The sequence below is a fragment of the Phasianus colchicus genome, chromosome 2 (assembly GCF_987193195.1).
Source record: "Phasianus colchicus chromosome 2, bPhaCol1.hap1.1, whole genome shotgun sequence".
NCBI lineage: Eukaryota > Metazoa > Chordata > Aves > Galliformes > Phasianidae > Phasianus > Phasianus colchicus.
This window is the reverse complement of record NC_143437.1, coordinates 49,156,912-49,179,743: the sequence shown is the minus strand read 5'-3', so window position 1 is coordinate 49,179,743 and position 22,832 is coordinate 49,156,912. Positions and strand designations below refer to the sequence as shown.

Below are 22,832 nucleotides of genomic sequence, written 5' to 3'. Positions count from 1 at the left end.
GGAGATCATTTGTTTAAAAATAGAATTAGGCTGACATGAAATCAGTTCATGGACTTAAAAGTTTCCTTGAAGCTTATTTTTTAATAATAATTAACTGCGTCCTTTTAGAACCTCCTATGGAGTTTCATTATATCCGAGTAAGTTGGGTATAAGGGATACAGTAATACAACACATTTTCACTGATTTCAGTTGATAAAACGTAGCCGTAACTTGGAGGAACCAGTCTTGCTTTTAGGGCATGCTACCATTTTAAAGATCTCTCATACCATAATTTATGCACCCTTATTTGTTTCCCCCAGTTTAAATTTTTAGGGGTGATGGGAAGATGGATGTTTCTATTATTTAAGGTGCTATAGGTAGGCACAGAGAAACAAAAAAAGGATTTCACTGGATAAAGTGTACCTACAGTTTTAGAGGTTTTTCGTGTTTTACTGGTGTTTTTTGGGCAGTCAGTTGAAAATGAATGGGAAATTCCCCACAAGATGATGTTGACTGTGTGTGTTTCAGGCAGAGCAGGTGAATGCTTTAAATTTCTACTTAACACATGAGGAATCCTAAACTGTGAAGGTGCCAGAAATTATGCTGCATTAAGCTTGACAGTGTGGCCAACTCTCATAACACTTGATTGTTCTTTAATTCAGTTATTAGTAGAACACTAAAATATAACAATACATAATGTTTTGTTCCTTATGGCCAAAGAGAAAGATTTAAAAAATAAGCATATGGATCCAGAAGATAAAGATCAACTAAACATAGTTAAGGAAAAACAAAAAAACAAACAAACAAAAAAACCAAGACACAGTTACAGAGAGTTGGTCCTGTTGTATAACTTCTGTCGTTATGCATTGTTAATGCTATAGCTAATCTGGTTATGGTGCGTATTCTGCAGAAAAGGATTTCAAAAACTTCTGTCATTCATTTTGCAATTGATGTGAGCCTTCCTGCAGGAGCTTTTATTTGAACTGATTCTTGGAAGGCAAAGTTCCATCATGTTTTCTTCTTGAGGCTGTTATATTCATTTAACTTCAAAATACATAAATGGAGATGATGTGATCACCATGGTCTGGAAACGAGATATATTTTCTGTTGTGGGTCACCCAGTTGATGCTTCTATTCAAACCTTTAGAATGATTATGTGAATTATTTTTGTACTAATTCTGTTAGTATTTGAATAGGAGTTAGCTACTGATGTTAAGGTGACAGAGTTGTCCTTCATCTGCTGAGTTCACTGAAAGACCGAATTCCTACTTCTAACCTAGATGCGTAGTGCTCTGCAGGCCTGTAGATTTTTCTCTTCAGAGTTGCTTAAGTTATTTTGTACTCTTCTGGTCTATGTGCAAAGTTTATCAGTGAGTTTGGGCTCACCAATGGAGAAATTAATTTTTCACAGCATTTGAATAGTAAGTTCTCTATGGATTAAGACTCAGGCTTGTAGCTATTGAAGTTAATAAATACTTTTGGACTTGGATTAATAACTTCAAAACTTCAGTGTTTTTCAGGAAGCATGACTCCTTTGCCAAAATAATTAGAAATATTGTGGTATGCATCTATCAGTTCTTGAGGTGTTGATCACTGTACAAAGAACGTAATCGTTTTCGTCTCTGATTTTCTAGTTTTCTAGAATGAATTTATATCAGCACTCAAGCATCCATGCCAAGGAAGTAAAAGCTCAGTGAGCTGAAAACACACTTTAAAAGTTTTTTGTAACTCTGTGAACATTTTGTGCCATTATGCAGCTCTGTGAAGTATTTGAGCTCTGTGTGCTGTGTCAGGCATGCTTGGGCTTGTTTGTTGACCAGACTGAATTTAGGCATTCTACTTTGTCACAAACAATAAATATTCCTTTTTCAGAATAGAGAATCAATTCAAAATCAAGAGGTGCAGTCTTTGAATGCAAACACTTATCATAAGAAAATCGTAAGCAAACTAATGAGGGAAGAGTTTGTGTAACCATGGTGTGAAGTGCAGCCCTGGTGGGAAGGAATTCAGCTGTCCTAATTCTTCTGCTGCCTCCCCATGGCCTCTGTAACCACTTCCTGCCTGTCCTGATGCTCAGCCCTAGGGCCAGCTCTACCAAGAAGCCTGGACACAGTCTCCATCCTCTGCTAGTTGCTGTCTCCAAGCTATGGCCCCTCAGGCGTGGTGCTGTGATGGGAGTCACCCTTCCATGAACATTTAACAGAGGTTACTCAAAATTAATTGATCAATTAATAATTAACTGAGCTGTGTACCTTATCTGGAATGCAGCTCCCCTTCAAGAGTTCTCTTTCACCAGCTAAAGTCTGCTGCACTAATTAAAAAGCAAGTGGCAAAAGGGCAGAGGCAGAAGTAGTTCACCCATATAATATGTTTTATCATTAATGGGATTTTTTTAATATGGTTTAATGCTGATCAGTAGCACTTAAATATTATAATAATGGGTTATTTGTAGAATTTCGGTTATTTGTAGAATTATTATTTTGGTAGAAATAATAATAGGAGAAATCACAGCTTTATACTGTTTTTAGGAAAATCATAAAATGAATTATCAGCAGATAATGCTACATAATATGAATTAGCATAAAGAAACATTTTATTTTCTAATATAATGTATAGGTATTTGATATATATTTATTAGTTCAAAATGGCTTAAGGCATTTTCTTTCTCCAGCGGTCATGCACAAAGCAGAATGAGCAGATGACTTCCTAGGGCAGCATAGACCCAGCTATTTTGCTGGAGCAAACCAGTTGTCTTCAATAGAGATGTTGGATAGGCCAAGTTTATGCTCTTATAATAAACAGCAGAAAACTGTACAAATAACATTTATTAAAAGATAAAGTGTAAACACAGAAATGCCACCTATTTCTGCCATTCTTATCATAATGCAAGTAAGAGGCAAATGTCATTCCTATGTTATACAGTGCTGTTTAGTGCAAGTTTAAACAGTTGCTACTGCCTGCTAGAAAATATCTCTCAGTGCTGTAAATCTGATTCACTTAATGTGCTAATGAGCTGGTAAGCACCACTAGTGCATCATGGTTACAACACATGGCCATGCCATGCCAGCTGAGGATGGGCTTTTTTATGTATGTGGTTAATATTTGGCCATATATCTAAGCAGGTAATGAAATCCATCTCTTGTACTGTTCTTCCTGTCACTGTAGCATCCTTCTGTAGCAGCAGTGTTCAGAGTGCTCATGTAACAGGAGTGCCCTTGGCATGTGTGAAGTGAAGGTAGCACTTTGCTGGACAGGAACAAGCTCACCACTGTGCTGCTTCTTGTCAGTGCCAGAGCCCTGCAAGCCCAGGCTGGAGCTGCTGCTTCCCCTTTGGAGTCAGGGTAGTGGCTACTGCTGTGGGAGCAGAAGGGCTTGGCTCTTTGGAAGCAGCAGTTGCTACTCCCAATTCAAACAATGTCCAAAATTCAGAATGCAGAGGTAGCTTTACTATACTGCAGCTAATCTATTGGATGTTTTGCTTTACACCACAGATCTGAGTCTGTTTTAAAAAATGTAATTAAAACTAAATATAAGCAAAAGACTAGGGGTAGTAACACTTGGTGAACACTTCACTGGGTTCATCATCGTAATAGTGATATTCTGATCCACAGCACAGTCCCCAGGTTTTGGTTCTCAGTGTTCTGTTATAGTTAGACCAATCTGACAGATGCTCATAAGATCCATGAAGGGTCTGGGGGAATTTGTTTACTAATTATGAAATTCAAATACTTAGTGTCTGTGAGTTCTCATGATACTTTCATTTACTATTTGGGGCATAAAATATAAACATACTAGGTAGTAGCTAAAGTAAAAAGAAACCTTGGATTAAAAAGCATGAAGTTTAAATGTGTGGCCTTTTTTTCCTTTCTTTTCATTTCCTTTCACCCATTACAACAGGACATAGATTCCAAATAACATAAGCTCCGCTCACTGTGGTTCTTGTAATTCTCTCATTTACTCTCCTGCAACCCCAGTGATATCAGTGGAACTGCTCAGTGGGAAAGCACAACCAGGCCAAGAAATCTTGAGTTTTCTAGAAACTCCTTTCAGACATGCCAGGAAATAGGCACAAAATAGGAAGACACACATACTAAATATAGTGGATAAAACAATTATTGTACAAAAGAAGTAGAATACATGGATTGAATTTGTTTTACTTTTTAATCCTTTTTTATTACTACGGTAACTGTTCAAAATGAACAAAAGAAATATTCCCTAGATACAGTCAAACAAACAAAACCCACTAAGATACTGCTTTCACAAGAATTTTTTTGACAGAAAGTTTTATTCTGGTGTTTTACCCTGTTTCTGTTAATATGCACAGATTTTAGAAAAGTTTTATACTACTAACTGTAGCTTAATTCTCCTATCATTTAAAAGAAAATATTGTGATAATTTCATTATAAATTACATGTTCAACTTAGTGGATTTACTAGTATTTTTTATTTTGACCTTATTGAGCTTTTCTGGCTGTTGATTAGATGATATATGCTCTACAAAAGGCATTGCATTTTTTGTGTTTCAATAAAAATATTTTTCATGTTAACTGAATGGAGGGAAGTATGATATTACATAGTAATAAAGACTTTTCTTTACTGAGCATGAAATAAATCTTGTAAAGTACTGTATGGGAACTGCTGAGTTACAGCCTGAACCTCTGATTAATCACCTGAGGTGAGCAATGAGTCAGCCCTGGGAACACAGGTGAAGGCAATTCACCTGTGCTGCTGGAAGGGGTGGAGCCTGGCTCCACCTCTCCTAGACCCATTTAAGAGCTGACTACCAGTGGGGAAGGATATCTCTCTCTTTGGAAGATCCACCCCACTGGAGTTTCCTGAGCGAGCCTGCGACACGGGTAAGCATCCCATTTATTCTCTTTGTCTCGCTGTGCCTAACTCTCTTGCTTATTTCATTATTATAACATCTTAATATTATTTGGTTATATAATATTCCTTTATATAATTTTCATTGATTATACAAGTACAGAGGACAAGAAACTTGGAGTCTGCAGTAATGGTAGTAACTAAGTTGAATATATATGGCCCAAACTTCTGGGCCCCTACACTCAGATAAAAAGTCACCTAGGTGTCCTTTGTCATTTCATATCCTTGCCTTTTCCTAATGAAAACTTGTGGTGGCAAGGAGTTAGTGCAGTCAAACTGTCATTCTGCTATGAAGTGGGAAGAATACTTACATCTGGTGTATTTCAGGACCATACAATCCACTTGATTAAACATATCCAGTGACTTTTTGTAATGCTTCTAGGAAGATAAATAAATAATCCATTTAGGTAGAAGTGAGTTTGAACTTGTATCTTAGTGGAATTAGATGGTCCCCAGAATTTTTAGAAGAAATTTTTCCTCCATAATGAAGCTTCATACACTCCACTCTTGTCTGATCTGCAGAAGATGCATGGAAATCCTCAAACGTATGGCTTGTACAATATTCTTTCAAGGTTCATAAGGTTACTTTCTCTGAGCTTATAGCTAACAAATGGCATCGTGTGCCCACTGAAACATCAACTAGTGCTATTGTGCTATTGTTAATATCATCTGAACCTATAATTAGATGCCTAGTCACTGTCATTGAAAGAAATCAGAGCATCCTCTCACAGCAGGCATATTATAAAGGTATTTGAAACACACAAACTATGCTAGTATTGATTTTAGTCCATTTTAGGATTAGATCACTGACTCAAGGAAACCTACTTTCATATTACTCCAGCAGAATAAGATGAATTTAGAACATGGAATGTTTGTTAGGTGTTTTATTTCTGTAAAGAAAAGTGAAACAAATTCCATGCTGCTTTGCCTATTCTACAGTATATGCTGAAGTCTAGAGAATCAGGAAGAGCTGTAACATTCAGCATAACTGCTGAATAAAATATTGAAATGACAACATTTCAATAAATTGTTAGATTTACAGTGTTGTAGTAGTATTTGTTGTTAAACTCATCTAGTTGCAGGTAATTCCATCAAATGCCTTAGAATATGTGCATACATGTGTATATTTACCCTGCAGATGCATTCTCCTGAAACTAAGGTGTGTATGAAATGAAGAAAAGGGGATTTTTTTCATTGCAATGTATTTTCATTTTTTGATTATGAATTAGAACAAGACAAAAAAATAAATCTGCATTTTTTAGTAGATCATAATTTATTCACCTTACAGGTTCTGCTTGGGACTGATGTTCTTGTTAATTTATGTAACAACCAGCAGTGAACTGTCAAGGATTCTGACGTTCACTTGTCAGGTGCATCTGTATCAGGGTTAGGGATCGAGTACTTTTTTTCCTGACAGTGTGGAATATTCATTAAGATTATTTCAGAACCTGAGATTTGGTGAAAACAAGATGGTTCTGTAAAGTTTAAAACTTTTGAGATTTAATAATAGTAACATTTTTCATCAAAAACTTTCTAAATGTGTGTAGTTGTGGCAGCTTTCCTTTTTTTAAGGATGAGTGGACATCCTTAAAAAAGAGCTGTTCTCTTGTGCATGTGTTTTGGAAGAGTGTGAACTAAATGTAAACTCTATTACTATAATTATCAACGCGTTCTATTGCTTCAGTGGAGCTGGATTTTCCTTCACTGTGTTGTCTCTGTAGACAGTCTGTAATCATTCACTTATATAAAACCCACAGTGAAACCTTGAAGAATTTTCCTAATTGAAAATGACAAACTCAATCAGTTAATTACAGGAAGTGATAACACTACTTAGTCATGGCATAGTTTCTGGGGAAATCTGAGAAATCATATAAATCTTCATTTGTGGCTGTTTATTTATTTATGATGTTGGTGTTTCTTCTTTATTGTTTTATTTATTAATCAACTTGCACTGAATATGCTTATCATTTCTACTTCTTCATACCTTTTGAATACATTTTTGGATATCCATTATGTGTGAAATTCTTAATCGGGGAATATATTTTTTTGCTTATTTTTGTGCAAAATAATGTCTGTCAACATCAAGATGCAGTCAGTGTAACTAGAATGGGATTCCAACAGAAAAAGAAAAATGAAAAATCTCCCTGTGAGCAGTTGAGAACTTGATGAACACCAGGTAAACCTCTGTGGCTCCTTATCATCATAGAGTTGTTATAGAATATCTTGGTTTGGAAGGGACCTCAAGGATCATCACGCTCCCCTCTGCTGCAGGCAGGGCCACCAACCTCCACATTTAATGCTAGAGCAGGCTACCCAGGTCCCCATCAACCTGGCTTTGAAATCCTCTGCAGGTGTTTCAAAGAGTTGAGTTGCTTAATTTAAGATTGATCTTATTACTTGTGTAAAAGGGGAGAAAGTAAGTTTTGTACAGGCATAAGGTTATACCTGGCAATGTAACTTTGTTTTGACTATGAAGTATTGCCCATTCTAAGGCGGAGATGTTTATAGTGTGAGAAGATTCTGCCTAGTTCTTTCACTTTTTCAGCCATCAGTCAGGGTTTTTTCCCACCTGCTGAGTACATGCTCCCTAGATAACTCAGTTTTCTTCTTTTTCTTTCTCAGATTCCTTCTTTTAATGTAGCTTTTGTCTGTTCTGTGCCTGAAACAGAGCTAAATCTAAGTGCCACCATTAGGAGGGAAACTGGGGAGAAGTGTTGAGCATGCAGGAAAGTTTTGGGGGGATTATTTGAAGCTGATATTCTAATGGATAATAATGGCTGATTTTTTTTTTTTTATTGGGTTTCCTGAGCAGAAACAATTCATCTACTCTTTGTGGGAAGAGTTTATTTATGGTGATCCATCAAGGAGATAAAGCATGCTTAATTGAGAATGATGGTGAATTGTTGGAGGGTCCAGGTGTTAGCATTCAAATGTGTGCAGAGAACTTGAATGGGCTTGTTATTTGGACAAATTAGTATAGATTTTTCTAGGGCCAGCAAGAGTTCTGCATCCTGCCAAATGTGTAACTTGCAAAGAAGCAGCCAATCTAAAATTAAGACTCTTTGCATCATAAATAGCTTTTAGATGGATGAACAAAAAATAATTTTATTTCCACTGGCTTGTGAAAGCATTGCTTGCTGCAAATTATGAACTTGTTTATATTTCTTCACTGTTTGTAGCTCTTTGTCAGTTAGCTTCTTTACTAGCTCATTTTATCCTTGCATTGTTGAACAATTAGACAGCCTTTCAGGCCTCAACAGCATTTAGTAACCATAATAGAATTGTCTCTAGGAATAGATTTTTCATTTAAATGAATCCTAACTTCAGAATAGGAGCTCCTTTTACCCTTGGCTGGCTGAAATGCAAGTGCAGGCAATTGTGTTTTCAGTTGAGTGTTTGGATGCTTGACTTGAGAGGCACGGTCAGAGAGCACAGCAGTTGCTGAAGTTCAGAATACAGTCCTATGCAGCTCTTATGTAAAGAACTTGTGAATGGACTTCATCAAATTACAGACTTTCTGCAGAGTAAATGGATTCTATACTGTTGTAAACCTTTAGTGAAATATTCTAATTTTCCTGAGTTTAGACATAAACTGCCATGAGATATGATGGTAAAAAGTCTTGCCTTCATTAATCCCTCTTGACTATATCGTCTCTGATGCCTTTTGTGTAGGTGGGTATTACACAGGCTTGTTTTCAGTCAACAGGCACCTCCTCAGACTCCCACGACCTTTGGTGGTAGGGATTTTGCTCCATGCTGTACCTTTGACATAAATAAATGAAGTTTCTGTGCTTTTTTAAATGAAAAAGAATTTCAAATATTGCACAAATTCTCTCCAGCGTGAGGTGATTATTGTTATGAACAGTCTTATTATTGTCATATATTATTAGCAAATCTATTGAAAATCAGTCACAACTGCTACAGTAATTTGCCTTCCTGACATGTTTGGTTTTAGGGAAAAATAACAAAGAAAAAACACACACATATGCAAAAAGCAACCCACACTTTCTGTTGTTTTAGGAGCCCATGTAAGTGCCAAAAAGTGAGTAAGAAATGAAACTGGAGCCTATCCTCTCAGTTTTTCAACATATGTTACCTTCAATCTGATCTCATAGGTATTTTTGTATAACTGCATGTTAAGTTTGTATTATTGCATGTTAAGTACCCTTCTTGACTGCAGAATAACTATAAAAAGCCTTGATTGACAAAGATACTTGTGGACTTACTGGTCCTGATCTGGATTTCAGCGTTTTTGAAAACCTCAAATGATTTGATGAATGCTACTTCAAGTGTTTTGTTAAATATTTCTTTAGTATAATGCATATTTTGTTCAATCTGATTTAAAAAAAAAACTTTTAGGGGAGGGGAATCATTGACATGTGAAGGTTATTATACACAGTCTTTTCATGTCAATTGAAAGAATTACTGCAGTGTAAATAGTAACATGGTGCCAGCTGCAGAACTGTGGCGAATTGAAAAAGCACAAAGATTTGTTTGGGTTATTTCTTGATTGTGGTCATTGCAGATGTCACTCTAGATGGTACAATTTATAGATAAGAGAATGACTTTTCATGAGTTTTTTATCAGTGCCTTTATTTATATGACTTTATGTAAACTTCTTCCACAAACCAATGTGTCCATCCATTAGAATGGATGCATTGAAATTTGAGAGTATTTTCTTGTAAAATAGAATAATTATTTATGAACTTAACTGGATTTTACAGATTTCAAGCTGAGATTTACACTTAGAGATGTTTTGACTGATGATGATTAAAAAAATGGGTAATTGAATGGACAAATGTCAGGCTGACCGATCTGTTGCATCAGGCTCTTTTCACCTTGTATTTAAGTCCAGGAAAAGATAGGTTTGTGTGAACACTTTATTCACTGTCACTCATGTCAGACTGGTGAATAAAGAGACACTTTCAGAGCTGTCAGCCCTGCATCTTTCAGAAAGTAATGAAGTCATCAAAAACAGCCATCTCAAATGTTGAATATTTTGATTTAAGCCAACACCTTTCTTCAGAATATTACTTTCAAAATGAATTAAATGGGCTCATAATTTTTTTCTAATAGGTGTTCTTTTCATTTCTGAATGTATTCAGAAAAGTACAGATATTGTGAAAATAAGTAATGTGTTTGTGTCTGCGTGAAGCTTAAGGGACCAGTTCAAGATGATAAGAACAGCAGTAACACAGCAATACTGGCAAAAGTACCCTAACTATAAAATATATATACAATCAATCATTAGTTCTGAGAATATTTTTCTTCTACACGTGGAGAACAAAATGCAGCCCATCCAGGAAAGTTATGGAGCACACCAATTTACTTACGTTTCTGTCAGCCACTCAAAACGCAAAACAAGAGCGGGTGCAGTGCACAAGACTAGGCATGGGAAAGACATACCAAGTCACATAGATGACATTCTGTGCATATCTTTCAATTCACTGCAAATACCATGCTGTGCCCCACCTGGGTTCTAAAGATCAAGAGTGTATTTGTACACCATTCTCTTTTCATTTTCCCCCAGACATCAGATCTGAAAAATAGAGCACTGCTGTAGGTCTGGATGTAGTAGGAACATTTAAGATGTGTGAGAATGTGGCCATAACAGAGCATGACCTTAGATTTAAGGACTGGATGTCTACCAAATCCCAGATTATGACTGTGATAGTTTAAGTGCTGCAGTGAGGTGGAGCCAGCAGTCGAAGTTAAATCACACACTCATTTGCATAGCTCACATTCTTGGACATCCAGGTTTCAAACATTTAAGACCCCTTCCACACTGCACAGCAAGTGATCTGTGATCCTAAATTTATCATCTGAGCTTGTTTGGATCATAAATTGGATCACTTTGTATATCATTTTTACTGTTGGCTGGATAGACACGTTTTCTGTCTCAGAAATAATAGGAAGAAATTAAAAATGTGTAAAATCTTTACAACATACGCACTTGACATTTCTGAATGGCAGAAAATTCTCAGCAACATACCAGTTATTGTCCAGCAGCATGCTGCACATAAGGCAAACTTCCTGCATCTGTGAGGCTACTTCTCCATGCTATAGTTGCCTATAGCTATTTCAACAGTGTGCGTGGAACACTTTCTCTCCATGAAATGGCTTTAAACCCTTTTTCTCTGAACCACCATTCTTGAGCTGCCTTCATACTGAGCCATGGTTTATGCCAGTATGGACTTCATAGAGCGGATCCCCCATCATTTTCCCTAGTGAGGCGTTAGCCATGGAGGATGGCTGTTTGCATCTCAGCCTTTGTGCATGGATTTTCTTTGTGCAGAAACTGATGGGGAGCAAACTGGTGCTGAATAATGGGGCAGAATCTTGATGATGTATGTACCTACATCTCAGAGCTTGAAAATTTAGATAACAGATCTGTTAATGGGTCTATTTCATTCTCTCTGATAATACATGTTCAGTAGGGGCCTATATCCCAAGTCACATTTTGACAAACCCTGTATTTCTCTTCAAAATATAAAAAATGGCAAAGTGCTAAGTCCATAAAGCATTTTAAAATATATTTCCATTCTTTGTATTGCTACTGCTCAGCTTTGATGCTAACTGCATTGCAGTGGCTGCCAAAATCAATTTTCCCTTCTTTTACTTCACTTCCACTGCACGTTGTTCCTTTTTTTTTTTTTTCTTCTTGAAGTATATAATGTTATGGTTAAATTTAGCTATATATTACCTTCAGAGTTACAATCAAAAGCGTTTATTTGTTCTAAAGCAAAATTTTCCTTCCATAAAATTCTATTAACTGTAGACTTGATGAAAAGAATTGAATCTTCCTGCATATTCTGTGCATTAATCCTAAATGTAGATGCTGATTAAACATACTTAGTTTTAGATATTGATTATTGATCCTTTTCATGAGCAATCTCTTCATATTACTGCTTCAACTCTGCAAGTTCTTATACAGCTGTCTTAAGAATGTTCACAATGAGGATGGAAATTTCTATATAACATTTCTTACTGAAGGCTTTAGAGAATTTGTGTCAAACTGCTGACCAAACACACTTTCCCAGCATGATGCTTGCTGTTTGTGGCTCTGCACTATGCATGTTCTCAAGCAACATCTTGAAGCATTGCAGGTGGTTTGGCACATTCCTTTACACTTCCAAGTTGTTTTACCAGTGTTCCTAAACACTTCGAATATGTGGAAACAAAAAGACAGGAGGCTGTTTGGTGTTTTGTGGATGAAACTAGCAAATGAAAGAAAACAAAAAAAAAAGATAATTTATGCTAAAAATGAGGCACTGTGAGCAACTTGAATTTCACTAAAGAAAGAATCAAGTCAAATCTCCACAATGCTAGGTCGCCAAGAATCAGAAAAGATGCTTTTGTTAGCCACGTGTGAACTTACCCCTATCACATCTCACTCTGTGCAAGAGATTCCTTGTGTTACCTTGCAGAATCAGTGGAACCCTCTCTGTACAACTTCATACTGCATCTGCCTTCCCACCAGCCAGTCCCTATGCACTTGAAGCCAGAGGTGTGTGATGCTGCCACATACCATGCAGATGCAGCATGTGCAGCTATACAACTGGGTTAGGGGTTTGGCTGCTTGGGAAGGCTGTCTCTAGAAGAAAGTAACTCCTACCCTACAGGGTCTATCTGTCCGTCTCTTCTTGTATGATCATTATATCATACTCATTATAATATGTGTGCATGTTGAAAATTTCACCAGCATATTTATCATTGCTTGAAGATGCATATTTTTATCATTCAAAATATTTTAAAAATTTTTATGTAAATATATCCAATTGTTTGTCTTTTTTTCCTAATCAACATAGAATGCAGTTTATTGGTGATGCATTAGCAGAGAAAAGGTTTATGAGAATATGAAGTTATTTCAGAGAATTAAATGAAGGCAATTCACTAAACAATTGTGTTTTTTTTTCTTGCAACTTATTTTTCTGATCAGTGTTATCTTATCACGGTATTTCATGTATACAGAAAATTGAATTCAGCCTCTATAGTGACTCATTCACTATAGTGACTCACTAAAAGTTGCCTTTTGTTCTTATTTCAATATAACATATGATGTGTTGGCCCCTGTCAGGGAACAACATATGAATCTGTACATATGCTGTTTCATAACTGTCTTTGTTTTACCAGAGCAAAATAGACACTGTTCAGATGATCTGTTACTTGACTTAATGACTTAATGAAATGGCAAGTATAGTGTGTTTTCAGAAATTGCAAAATTTTGCATGCTGACACAGATTAAAGCCAAAATTCTGTGCATCCTTACTTGTTTCATCCTTCTTATACAATAGCTCGAATATATTATTAAAAGCTAAGTGGCCTAAATATCTGCTCAGATTCATTGTTTGCTATTTCTTCCAGTTCAGTGTTTCAGTTGAAAAGCTGAAGGACTTCCATGTCTGAACAGAGTATGCGATGAGGAGCCCAAGTAGTTACTATAAAAAACAGCCTTCCTAGATAAGGGCTATGTCATTTAGCCATTTTTGTGCTTACTGAGTAGTGTCCTATTACAAAAGCATCATTGAGAAGACTGTGTTTCTTTCTGCAGTCACACATCTTGCTGTGTTCAGATACAGCTGTGTAGTAGGGTTGTCCCAGTGCCTGGATGAGTTAATTATTCAGGCTCTTGACATCAGAGGTTTCCATGCGCAGATTGGCTGCTGCTGGGATAATAAAATCTTTCTTCAGGAAAACAGTGGAGAAGGATGATGGCAGTGAGACTGGTAGAGCTGCTGCAAACACAGCTGGCTTTATCTGGCTGCTACATCTCTGCAAGAATACATAAAGGTGTTTTTACAGTCTGGCTGCATGTGCATCCTCCGATAGGAACAGGTGGAGGGTGTTGCATAGGAGGCCTTCATTTTGAGTGAGAAAAGATTGTTCTTGAAAAATTGCTTCTGGCTGTATTCTGAAGAAATGCTGCACCTTACACCAGGCAACAGCAGCAAGCAGAACTTATGGCTCATTACAAAGGTGCCAGTGGCAAAAAGGTTATATCGTTATATCTGCTTCCTCGATCCTTTCAGCATCGTCAGGGTAAGTGGGGCAGAGGAGGATGCAGTGTGAGTAGGGAAAGCATAACAAACTGTATTGCATATGCATCTTCGGTTAGGTTAGGAATAAGCTATACTTCTGTGGAGAATTTACGTCAGTTCAATGAAAATAGCACATTTGCCTCAGGGAGATCTGTAGAAAGCATATTTATCGCTGAATTTGTAAAATCAACCCACTGCTTGTATTATGCTCAGACGTAAGTTATTTTAATTGGTAAAGCCTATTCCTCTTTTAAACCTATACAAAGTAATTGCTAAAGAAAGGAAACTTTATTATCAATAGTTGCTGTTGAGCTCATAACAAATGCATTATTCACACGTATTCCCTTGAAACAGATTCTTTGTCAGTGCTATTTCTGCTGTGTCTGTCTGAAATTACGTCTGTCGACTGCTGCTAAACATTCGGAGGCTGGAAGTTGGTTCTCTGATTTCCAGTTGTTTTTGGAAGATGACTTGTGCAATAAGGAACATCCAGTAACACTACAAATTAGGGAACTAGAGGAAAAAAATCTCATTTTTGCGTTCAGAGTTCAACTCCCTTTGGAGCAGTTATTATTTGATAAGCATTGCCTGAGTTTCAGGAGCATTTTAAGCTGCAGTAGAGTGAAAGAAGATAGGACTGGACTGTTCATGTGCAAACTTACCTGCTCACAGAGAGTACCATTCAAACATGCAAGTAATTCCACTGAAATGAATTGGACTATCTATAGATATAATTGCTTGCCAGGACAGAAATGTTATTTACTGTGTGTCACAAGACAAACATCGTCTTCATGTGTAGAAACCATCCTATGAGAAATCTGTTTTCCAGAATGTAGAAACTCAGGAATATTTAACAGGATATTATTTCTTGTACCTTTGTATTATTTTGTATGTCATCAAAAATTCCATTTTTTAAAATCAGTTCAGAATTAATTATTCTCAAGTTAGTGTATTTCATTAAAAAAAAATTATAAAAGCTGTGATTCCAAAACAGGGTCGATACAATTTTCACATGAAAAGTAAAGAAACCCCCTGCCAGCTGGTACTGATGCACAATGCAGTATTTTGAGTGATTTATTTTTTTATATATAACTTGCTTGTAAGTGCAACAAGTAGATTTTGGGGATTTTGATGAATATTTCAAAAACAATGTAAGTCAAGCTACCCTTGAAACCAAAAGGAAAAGAAAGGCAGCAAAATTATTTTCTTAGATGTGAAGTGTGCTAATCTAGCAATAGATGCTAGAAATGTGCCTTCCCTCTGGTATTTCTTATCTGAAAGGTACTGTCTCTGTGTAAAGAAAACATAAAATCTCCAAGTCACAATGCACAAATACACTTCAGGAGCTTGTAAGTAATCAGGGAGGAATTATTGTCCCATTTAAAATAACATTTTGGGTGATTAATTTTGTGCAGTGATTTGTATCTTTCTGTATTCTCACTATGGAGCAGCATTACATTAATGTATATCAGGGAGCTTAATAGTCATAGTGTATGAAACTTACTGGTTATCTACTGCAGAGCTTTTAAAGAGATTAAAGAATGTTCCCTTTTAATTTTACATATGTGATAGAGATCTGATCACTATTTGGTGCTACACAATTCCATAGGAAAAACAGGTACTAAAATTAGATTTTCCATCTGTAGATTTTTGGATATGTGTGTGTTACATGAGAGTAAACACTTAACTGGACTTCTGTTTATTTTCTCTTTCTGTAGAGGAATAAAGGTACTAATTGAGAACAGAGTGACACAAATTATTTTTTTGGTTTTGGTTGTATTTTTTCATTGAAATAGTTGCTTCTTTTTGTTTTCAAAAGGAAAATCTCAAATAGAAATATGTGGATTCCACTGGTGTAAAAGTACTCCATGTGTCAAAACCTGTTCCCTGCAAGGAAGGGAAAGGACTGCATGCATTGGCTATGGCACTGACATTCTCTTCCTTCAGCAGCCATGACCTGAGCTGCAAAAGTTAGTGAAGCACATCTGGGAGCTATTTTTGCCTATGCAGCTTGTAGCAGTCCCTGATGGACTATCTGAGAATCAGTAGAACTCACTATAAATCAGACATATGCTGCAAAATCAGGACTGAGGGAGACAGTAAGAAACAGGTTACAAACTATCTGAACTAGCTGTTGGCTCCTCTATGGCAGGATCTTCCAGAGGATAAATAAGATTGATAATGGAAATTTACAATTTAAATTCAACACTGTAAAATTTTGTAATTATACATTCTAAGTGTATTTTTCCTAGGTCTGTAGTTGCTTTTATTTAGAAAATCAACTTGACTATCAGAGATGTGGTTCTAACTGGAGTGTTTAATAGAAGTTCTAGATGCTTATACCTCAGGTAAATATTTATAATATAAACTTTGAAGTCAAATTTGTCTTCACTTTCAGATTTGAAATGGTCTTACTTTCCACTAACTCCTTAAAGTTTCAATTTTGTGGTGAAATTTCAAACAGTCAAATGTCAGAGCACTCTTTTAAGATTATGAGGATTTTGTTAGGGATAATTAAAGACAAAATTAGCAGAACTGTCTCAAGAAAATATAGTAGCGTTACTGACTAATGTACAATGTACTTGTCCTCAATAGAGAATATTATTATTCCATCATGTAAATCAAAAGATATTCAGCAATGTTTAATTACATTTATTTTTCCTCCCTTAGATGAGCAAGAGTTGGTACAAAAGAGGACTTTTACAAAATGGATCAATACTCATCTGGCTAAGGTAACATTTGGCTTTGAATATATTCTTTTTTGATCAAACTCTTTATTTCTGCATATACAGACTCTGATATATAACATATTTCAGATTTGGCTGAGCAGAATGACATAAACTTGAAAAAGGAATCCACACCATTTGTACACCATCAAGGGTGAAGCTGACTCAGTGTGGCAGTGACTGCTGCACCTACAGGCAGCTGCTCAGTTCCTTTGGCTGAAATTGTGATCTGAAAGTAGCATATTAGCTGCTGTTCCAGACAGAGGAAAGATTTGAAACTGTTTTTCACGAAGAAAAAATATTAACATTATAACATACAGTGTACTTGAATAAAACTTGATTCGGTTGTATAGTTTGATAGAAACATCTTGGACTAGTTGCAAAAAAACCAGTCTGCTTCTTGTATCCAATTTGAATTCATTATCTGATACATATGAGGATTTTTCACAAAACTATTCTTGCTGCTTCTTACCACAACCTAAATTTCATTTCTGGTGTTAGTAGAGGAATAAAGGATGTGATTTGCACACAGTTTTCAAGTATTGTTACAACTGGTACCAGCTTTATGTGACAATGTGAGCAGTGAGATTTAATTTGGCACTTCCCAGAGCTTTCTCACAGCACAACTCTTCCTAGTTATTAATTAGTCCAGTAAACCAAAATATTTATATATCAGAGGTGTTCTTCAAATACATATTTTTACATTATCAATATTAATTAATTTGAAAATGGAGTGAGAATTAGCTAAAATTACAGTTTTACTTTCTGTATGAGGAATTGACAAATGAAGGTCAGAAAAAATGAGCAGAGTAAAGCAGGAAGCCCTTACCATGCTATATCATGTGATTTGGTCTGATGAGACTGTACAGTTAATAACTTTAGAGTTAATAACTTTTATTTTTGCTAGTAAAGAATTTAAATGAGAAATTTACAGTGAAATGAACTGCACTGACATTAGCAAATTCAGCTAAAAGAACAAGTTTATCTTTAGCATTTCTTGACGTTAGGTCTTCACTGGGAGACCTGTCTCCCATTTCTCTTTGAAATATTTGTAAGTGGCCACATGTAATAAAGAATGTAAGCACTCTACAAATGCTCCATTTACTTCAGCTGAGATAGAAAGAAATCCAGGTTTTAAGTGTTTAGAGCAGAACAAAAGAGAGAAAAAACTTGTATTTTGTGGTTTTTCTATTTCCTAGTTGTATGGTGTTGTTAATAATTGATCATTAATATTTTGTTGTAATTGACTATTAGATAAATGTATATATTGTTAATTATAAATGTGTGTTGGCATGTGTAATGATAATTTACTAGTAGTAATTGGCTGATCCTTAAAAAGCAATAAAGTCATGGTGGTAGCTCAAATAAGATATTTTGCTTTGCATTAAGAGTTGTGACTCTGCTATACCATAAACCATTGACAACCTGTCCCTTTGGGCAATGAGTGCACAGATGAATCTTGTCAATCTTTGCATCTACGTATATATTTCTTTAAAGACCATTATGCTGTGAAAGAGAACCAAATGCTCACTGTCAAAGAAGGCAGTTAACCAGCCACAAACTCCCCACTTGGGGCAATATGAGCAATATGAGTACAGTATGTAGTCTGTGTTAATTCACCCTTCAATAGGAAAATTGTTTCTATGATGTTTTTATTGATAGCTGTCAGCAAGTGTGCCTCACTTCCTAAGCAGTGAGTATAAGGTTTTGAATTGTTTCTAATGTATGCTATTTCACTATCAAAGGACAAAAACTGTTTTTATATTTTAGGGATTAGACTCAAAAGAGAAACAGTGACCCATTCCTTTCAAAAGTTTTTGAATCTCAAGCTTAAATCTTTGTGTTTTTTGTTTTGTTTTATGCATGAAAATACATTTTCTGGGTTCACCACAGCTGTAGAAAGTACAAATGGTTCTGTGAAACACTTAGGATTTCCTTGCATTTCCTAAGTACTGTAATCTAGAAATTCAACATTTAGGTTACTTGGTTCTTCAGAAGGATGGTTACAATTATTATTATTTAAAAAGAAAGTGGAAAAATGTAACATCTCCATTGTATGGAGAGCTTTGAATTATGATAAGGAAAACTCCTGGAAGTAGACCTATTTTTAGACAGAGTTGTCTGCTCTTTGAATCCCATAAAATGTGGAGCACTACCAAAATGGAACATCATGAAATACTGGCCTTATATTGATTGCACAGTATATTGATTGTACAGCAGTACATGGTGAACTGACAACAGATACAAAAACTCTTCTTGGTATGAAGAAAGGGAGGAGACATCATCAGAGATCATCCCAGTTTGTGACCATATAACTCTCATGCAAATGCCTATTAGGGAGCAGTTTTCTAGCTGCCTCATCACCAACATATTCTGTCCAGAAGAATCAAGATTGCAAGGAAACTCTGCTTTCAACAGCTTTGTTCCAAGGCTTTCACTATTTGCCAGAAGTTTTACCTGTGAGAGTAGCAGTTTCCTGAAATAAGTAATGTTGCAGGATTTGGTGGAGAAGCATGTCTTCTTGTGGCTACTGTAAAGCTACTAACATTACCTGAATAATTTGTACTGTACACATTTTCAGGACTACTTCTTGTTAAAACCTTTCCTCTATGTATTAACAACCTGTTTATTGAAACAAGAGAGTTAAAAGGGCACTGTTTTAGATAGTGATAGATTTGACTGACAAGTACTATAAATATTATTAGTATAGTTGTGAGTGCATGAAAATTCTGAGGCTAATAACAAGATGTCTGATATATTTATTTATATATTAACTCAGTTTATTCTAAATAATCTTACTTCCCATCTGAGCTACGTGCACCCTGATTCTGAAATAGCATCATTATTGGAAGTGCTGATCCAAGCCAGACTGATTTTTTTCCCATCATTATTTATATAACTTTGTCTTCAGTTGGATGATGAATATTTTTTCATATGCAACTTATTAATTCTCCTGGTTCTTGAACTTTAGTAATAGAACTGTAACTGAATTTATACTTTAAGTTAGTAATGGCTGCTTTTCTTTTCATTTTTTTATGAGAATTATAGAATGTGATCTTTCTATTATCATTCATATCCTAGCTGAAGTAGGAAAGTTTTCAAACTGAAGATTTATGGAAAATATGGAAGTTATAGTAGTTGTAGTAGGATTTGTTCCTTCTGTTTTATTTTTGACTTTCTAAACTGCTTGGAAAGTCTTTGACCAAAACAAGTAAGTTCATATGGACACCATGTAGGTGAATAGCAAGAATGCTTGAATGAACTTGCCATTTTTACTAATCTGGTAAATGTGTTAATTGAAAAAGTAATAGGAGGAAATGATAATAACAACGAGGATAAAAAAAAAATAAACAGCATCTAAGATTAAAAGTAAAGTAACTGTAACTCTAAAACCATGGCTACTGGAGAAATGTTCCATCACTCAATAGAATTTGAATGTTTTTGAAAAACTACTGGTATGTAAGTGCATGAAAGTTCAAAATCAAGAGAAATTCATGTTTTCTAAGCAAAGGCTCATGGAATTTAACTCTGTTAGATGGAAACATAGGTTTTTGGATGGCAAAAGAGAGGAAATTCTACAATGATAGACTTCATCCTTTAGGTGCACTGTTTGAGAAGAGAGAGAATTAAAAAGAGCAGTTTCTGACTTTGAAGGTTAGTGATTTGAAAGAAATGGAAATGAAGAAGTGATTTGATTCAATCAATTTGGAGAAATAAAGATGGATATGAAGGATATGACTTTGTCAGGGATTGCTATGAGTGAAGATTATTCACTTTATTATTATCAAAATCTTGGTCTATTATTTTATTCTAAAGATTCATGCTCCAATTTAAACAGTAAGAAATCCAATAACTACGTTAAGTCCATCAAGTCAGTTGAAAAAAAAAATATATCATTTTTGTCTTTTTATCTATAAAAAGTGAAGAATAGCTTTGAGAGTAGGGTTATAATTGATTAAGAATGAACAGAACTTGTAAATGAAATGAGTTTACTAATTAACTGGACTCTGTAAGAGAGAGTAGGTATGATTGTTTATATTCTTTTTTATAGTAGTATAGTAGTAATGTTACCATTTTTGAAGTTGTATTTCTTAATCCAAATATGTTTTCATAATACACAAGATATATAAAAGATGTAGTAAATTACAGGATACTTGAAAAGAAAGATTGAGGTAAAGCAGCCTTAGCATGGTCTGTGCCCTCATCCACAAGGCACTGTCTCGCAGGGAACAAACATGGCAGAAAGAACTTCAAAGATGGTTACTAACAGGTAGTATAACAGTTTCATCTCAGGTCAGCTTTTATTATTAGGCTGCATGGGTCCGTCTGCCCTCCAGAGTTCAAGCTATCTGAATCCATTCTCTGATTATGACTCAGCAACCTGAAACTGTCTCTTTACCACCCACTTGCAGATATTAGGGTCAAGATAACAGATTAATGTGCTCTATTTGTCCTCTGGCTGTCCAGTTTAATTTGTGCAGTCCTATTAATGATAAATGATATGCTTGTGTAGCAGGACTGGAACATTCAAGCTTTCTAACCCCATGCTATTTATATATGTATTTCTCTAAGATTCTAGATCTAGACTTCTCTCCATCACTGACTTCCAGCCTTCAAATCTGTAGAACTAATTTAACTTCTTCTCTGTGTAAATTTTGAGGAATGATTATTAAGTCCAAGTTTTAAATGTAGGGTAAAATTACACCAAGTAAGTTTATATATATAGTTCTACATTTTTCAAATGGAAAAAACAAAGACTCCTAGTTATCTTAGTGACTGACAGAGGAAAAACTTTAAGTCAATTTTACCTGCATGATAACAAATGTGATTTACAGCTTTCTGCTCATGTTTTCTGCTCTGTTTTCATAAGTACTGCATGTAACTCTAATGTTAAACAAAGAGTGAACTAGCATTCACAAAATTAACTTGAGTGAAGGAAATAATTATGTTAGATTTAGGGCCCAATTCCTCTGACTTCAATCATAAAAGTAGACATGAATAGCAAGGAGCATCAAAATATAAGTGCTTAAGAATTTATGAAATTGTGGCAGACAAGTGGGCCGGCAGCAATAGAATAACTCTGGAATTTCACATTCCCCTTCCTGCTTTCATGTGTATTTCACAGTAGAGGCAAATTCAGTAAGCAGATTTGTTCCTGTTTGTGCATGTAGCTGGATTTTCATGCATTTTTTCAGCAGTTTTTGAAATATCAGTTGAAAATGAATGCAATAAAGGTAGTTTTCCAGTGTTCACATTGGCAATCATAGTGGTTCCAATAACTGTTGTTTGTATAATACAGTGTATTCATTAGAAAAGTTAATTACAGGGAATAAGGAAAATATTCCTGTAGCAAAGATTCAAATGAGAAATGAAACATGAAAAAAGTTGGAACACAACAGTGAAGCTTAGCAAGACTCTTTAACAAGGAGTATATTGACAGCAAGGATATTGGTTTTAAATAATAAAAAACGGTACATTTAGATTAGATATCAGAAGAAATTCTTTACTGTGAAGGTGTTGAGGCAGTGGCTCAGGTTATCCAGAACAGCTGTGGATGCCCCATCCCTGGATGTGTTCAGGTTCAAGTTGGATGAGGCCCTGGGTAGACTGATCCAGCGGGTGACAGCCCTGCCCATGGCAGGGAGTTGAAGCTGGGTGGGCTTTAAGATCCCTTCCAACCCAAGCCGTTCTATGATTATTATACTGGTTACCAGAGAATAAAGTTGTTTTGACTTTCCTTTAAGAGTTGTAATCAGTAAAAATCTCTTGAATACTTATTTTAGAGACTCAACAGGACTTAATACTGACTCATCTGATAGCCATGGTATGCAGCCAAAATATTAACTAAAATCAGTGAAAGCCAAGAGTGAAAACTAACTTAAAATTTTCTAACTTTGAAAATATTGAATGTAGTCCAGATTTTAGCTTTATGCTTATAACTGAGTAGCTTCAGACATGCAACAGGCTGTGATGATCCTAAAACCTATATACTGAATGCTGAAAAGACTGCATGAAAAATTTAATGAAGTAATTCTTAAACCAGGCAAAAAGAACTTTAGAGAAGTGCATGAAATAAGCTTTTGAAATCCTACAGTATTAAACAATATCTTACTTCTAAACTTTTTGACAAAAATCTTTGATTAGAATCAGAACATTCTTTGATGAGCAACAGACTTTAATTCAACAGTTCATCAGGTCTCCACTGA

The 22,832-nt window shown here is 35.5% G+C and overlaps 1 protein-coding gene across 10 annotated transcripts in view; it reads left to right on the top strand.

Moving 5' to 3' along the window:
* Positions 1-22,832, top strand: part of SYNE1 (spectrin repeat containing nuclear envelope protein 1) — a 289,372-nt gene that overhangs the window by 31,721 nt on the left and 234,819 nt on the right. For all 10 annotated transcript variants that reach the window (XM_090135604.1, XM_090135609.1, XM_090135608.1 and 7 more), the window contains exon 3: positions 16,571-16,632. In XM_090135604.1, the coding sequence (XP_089991730.1) occupies positions 16,571-16,632 (62 nt within the window). The remainder of the gene's footprint in view (positions 1-16,570; positions 16,633-22,832) is intronic.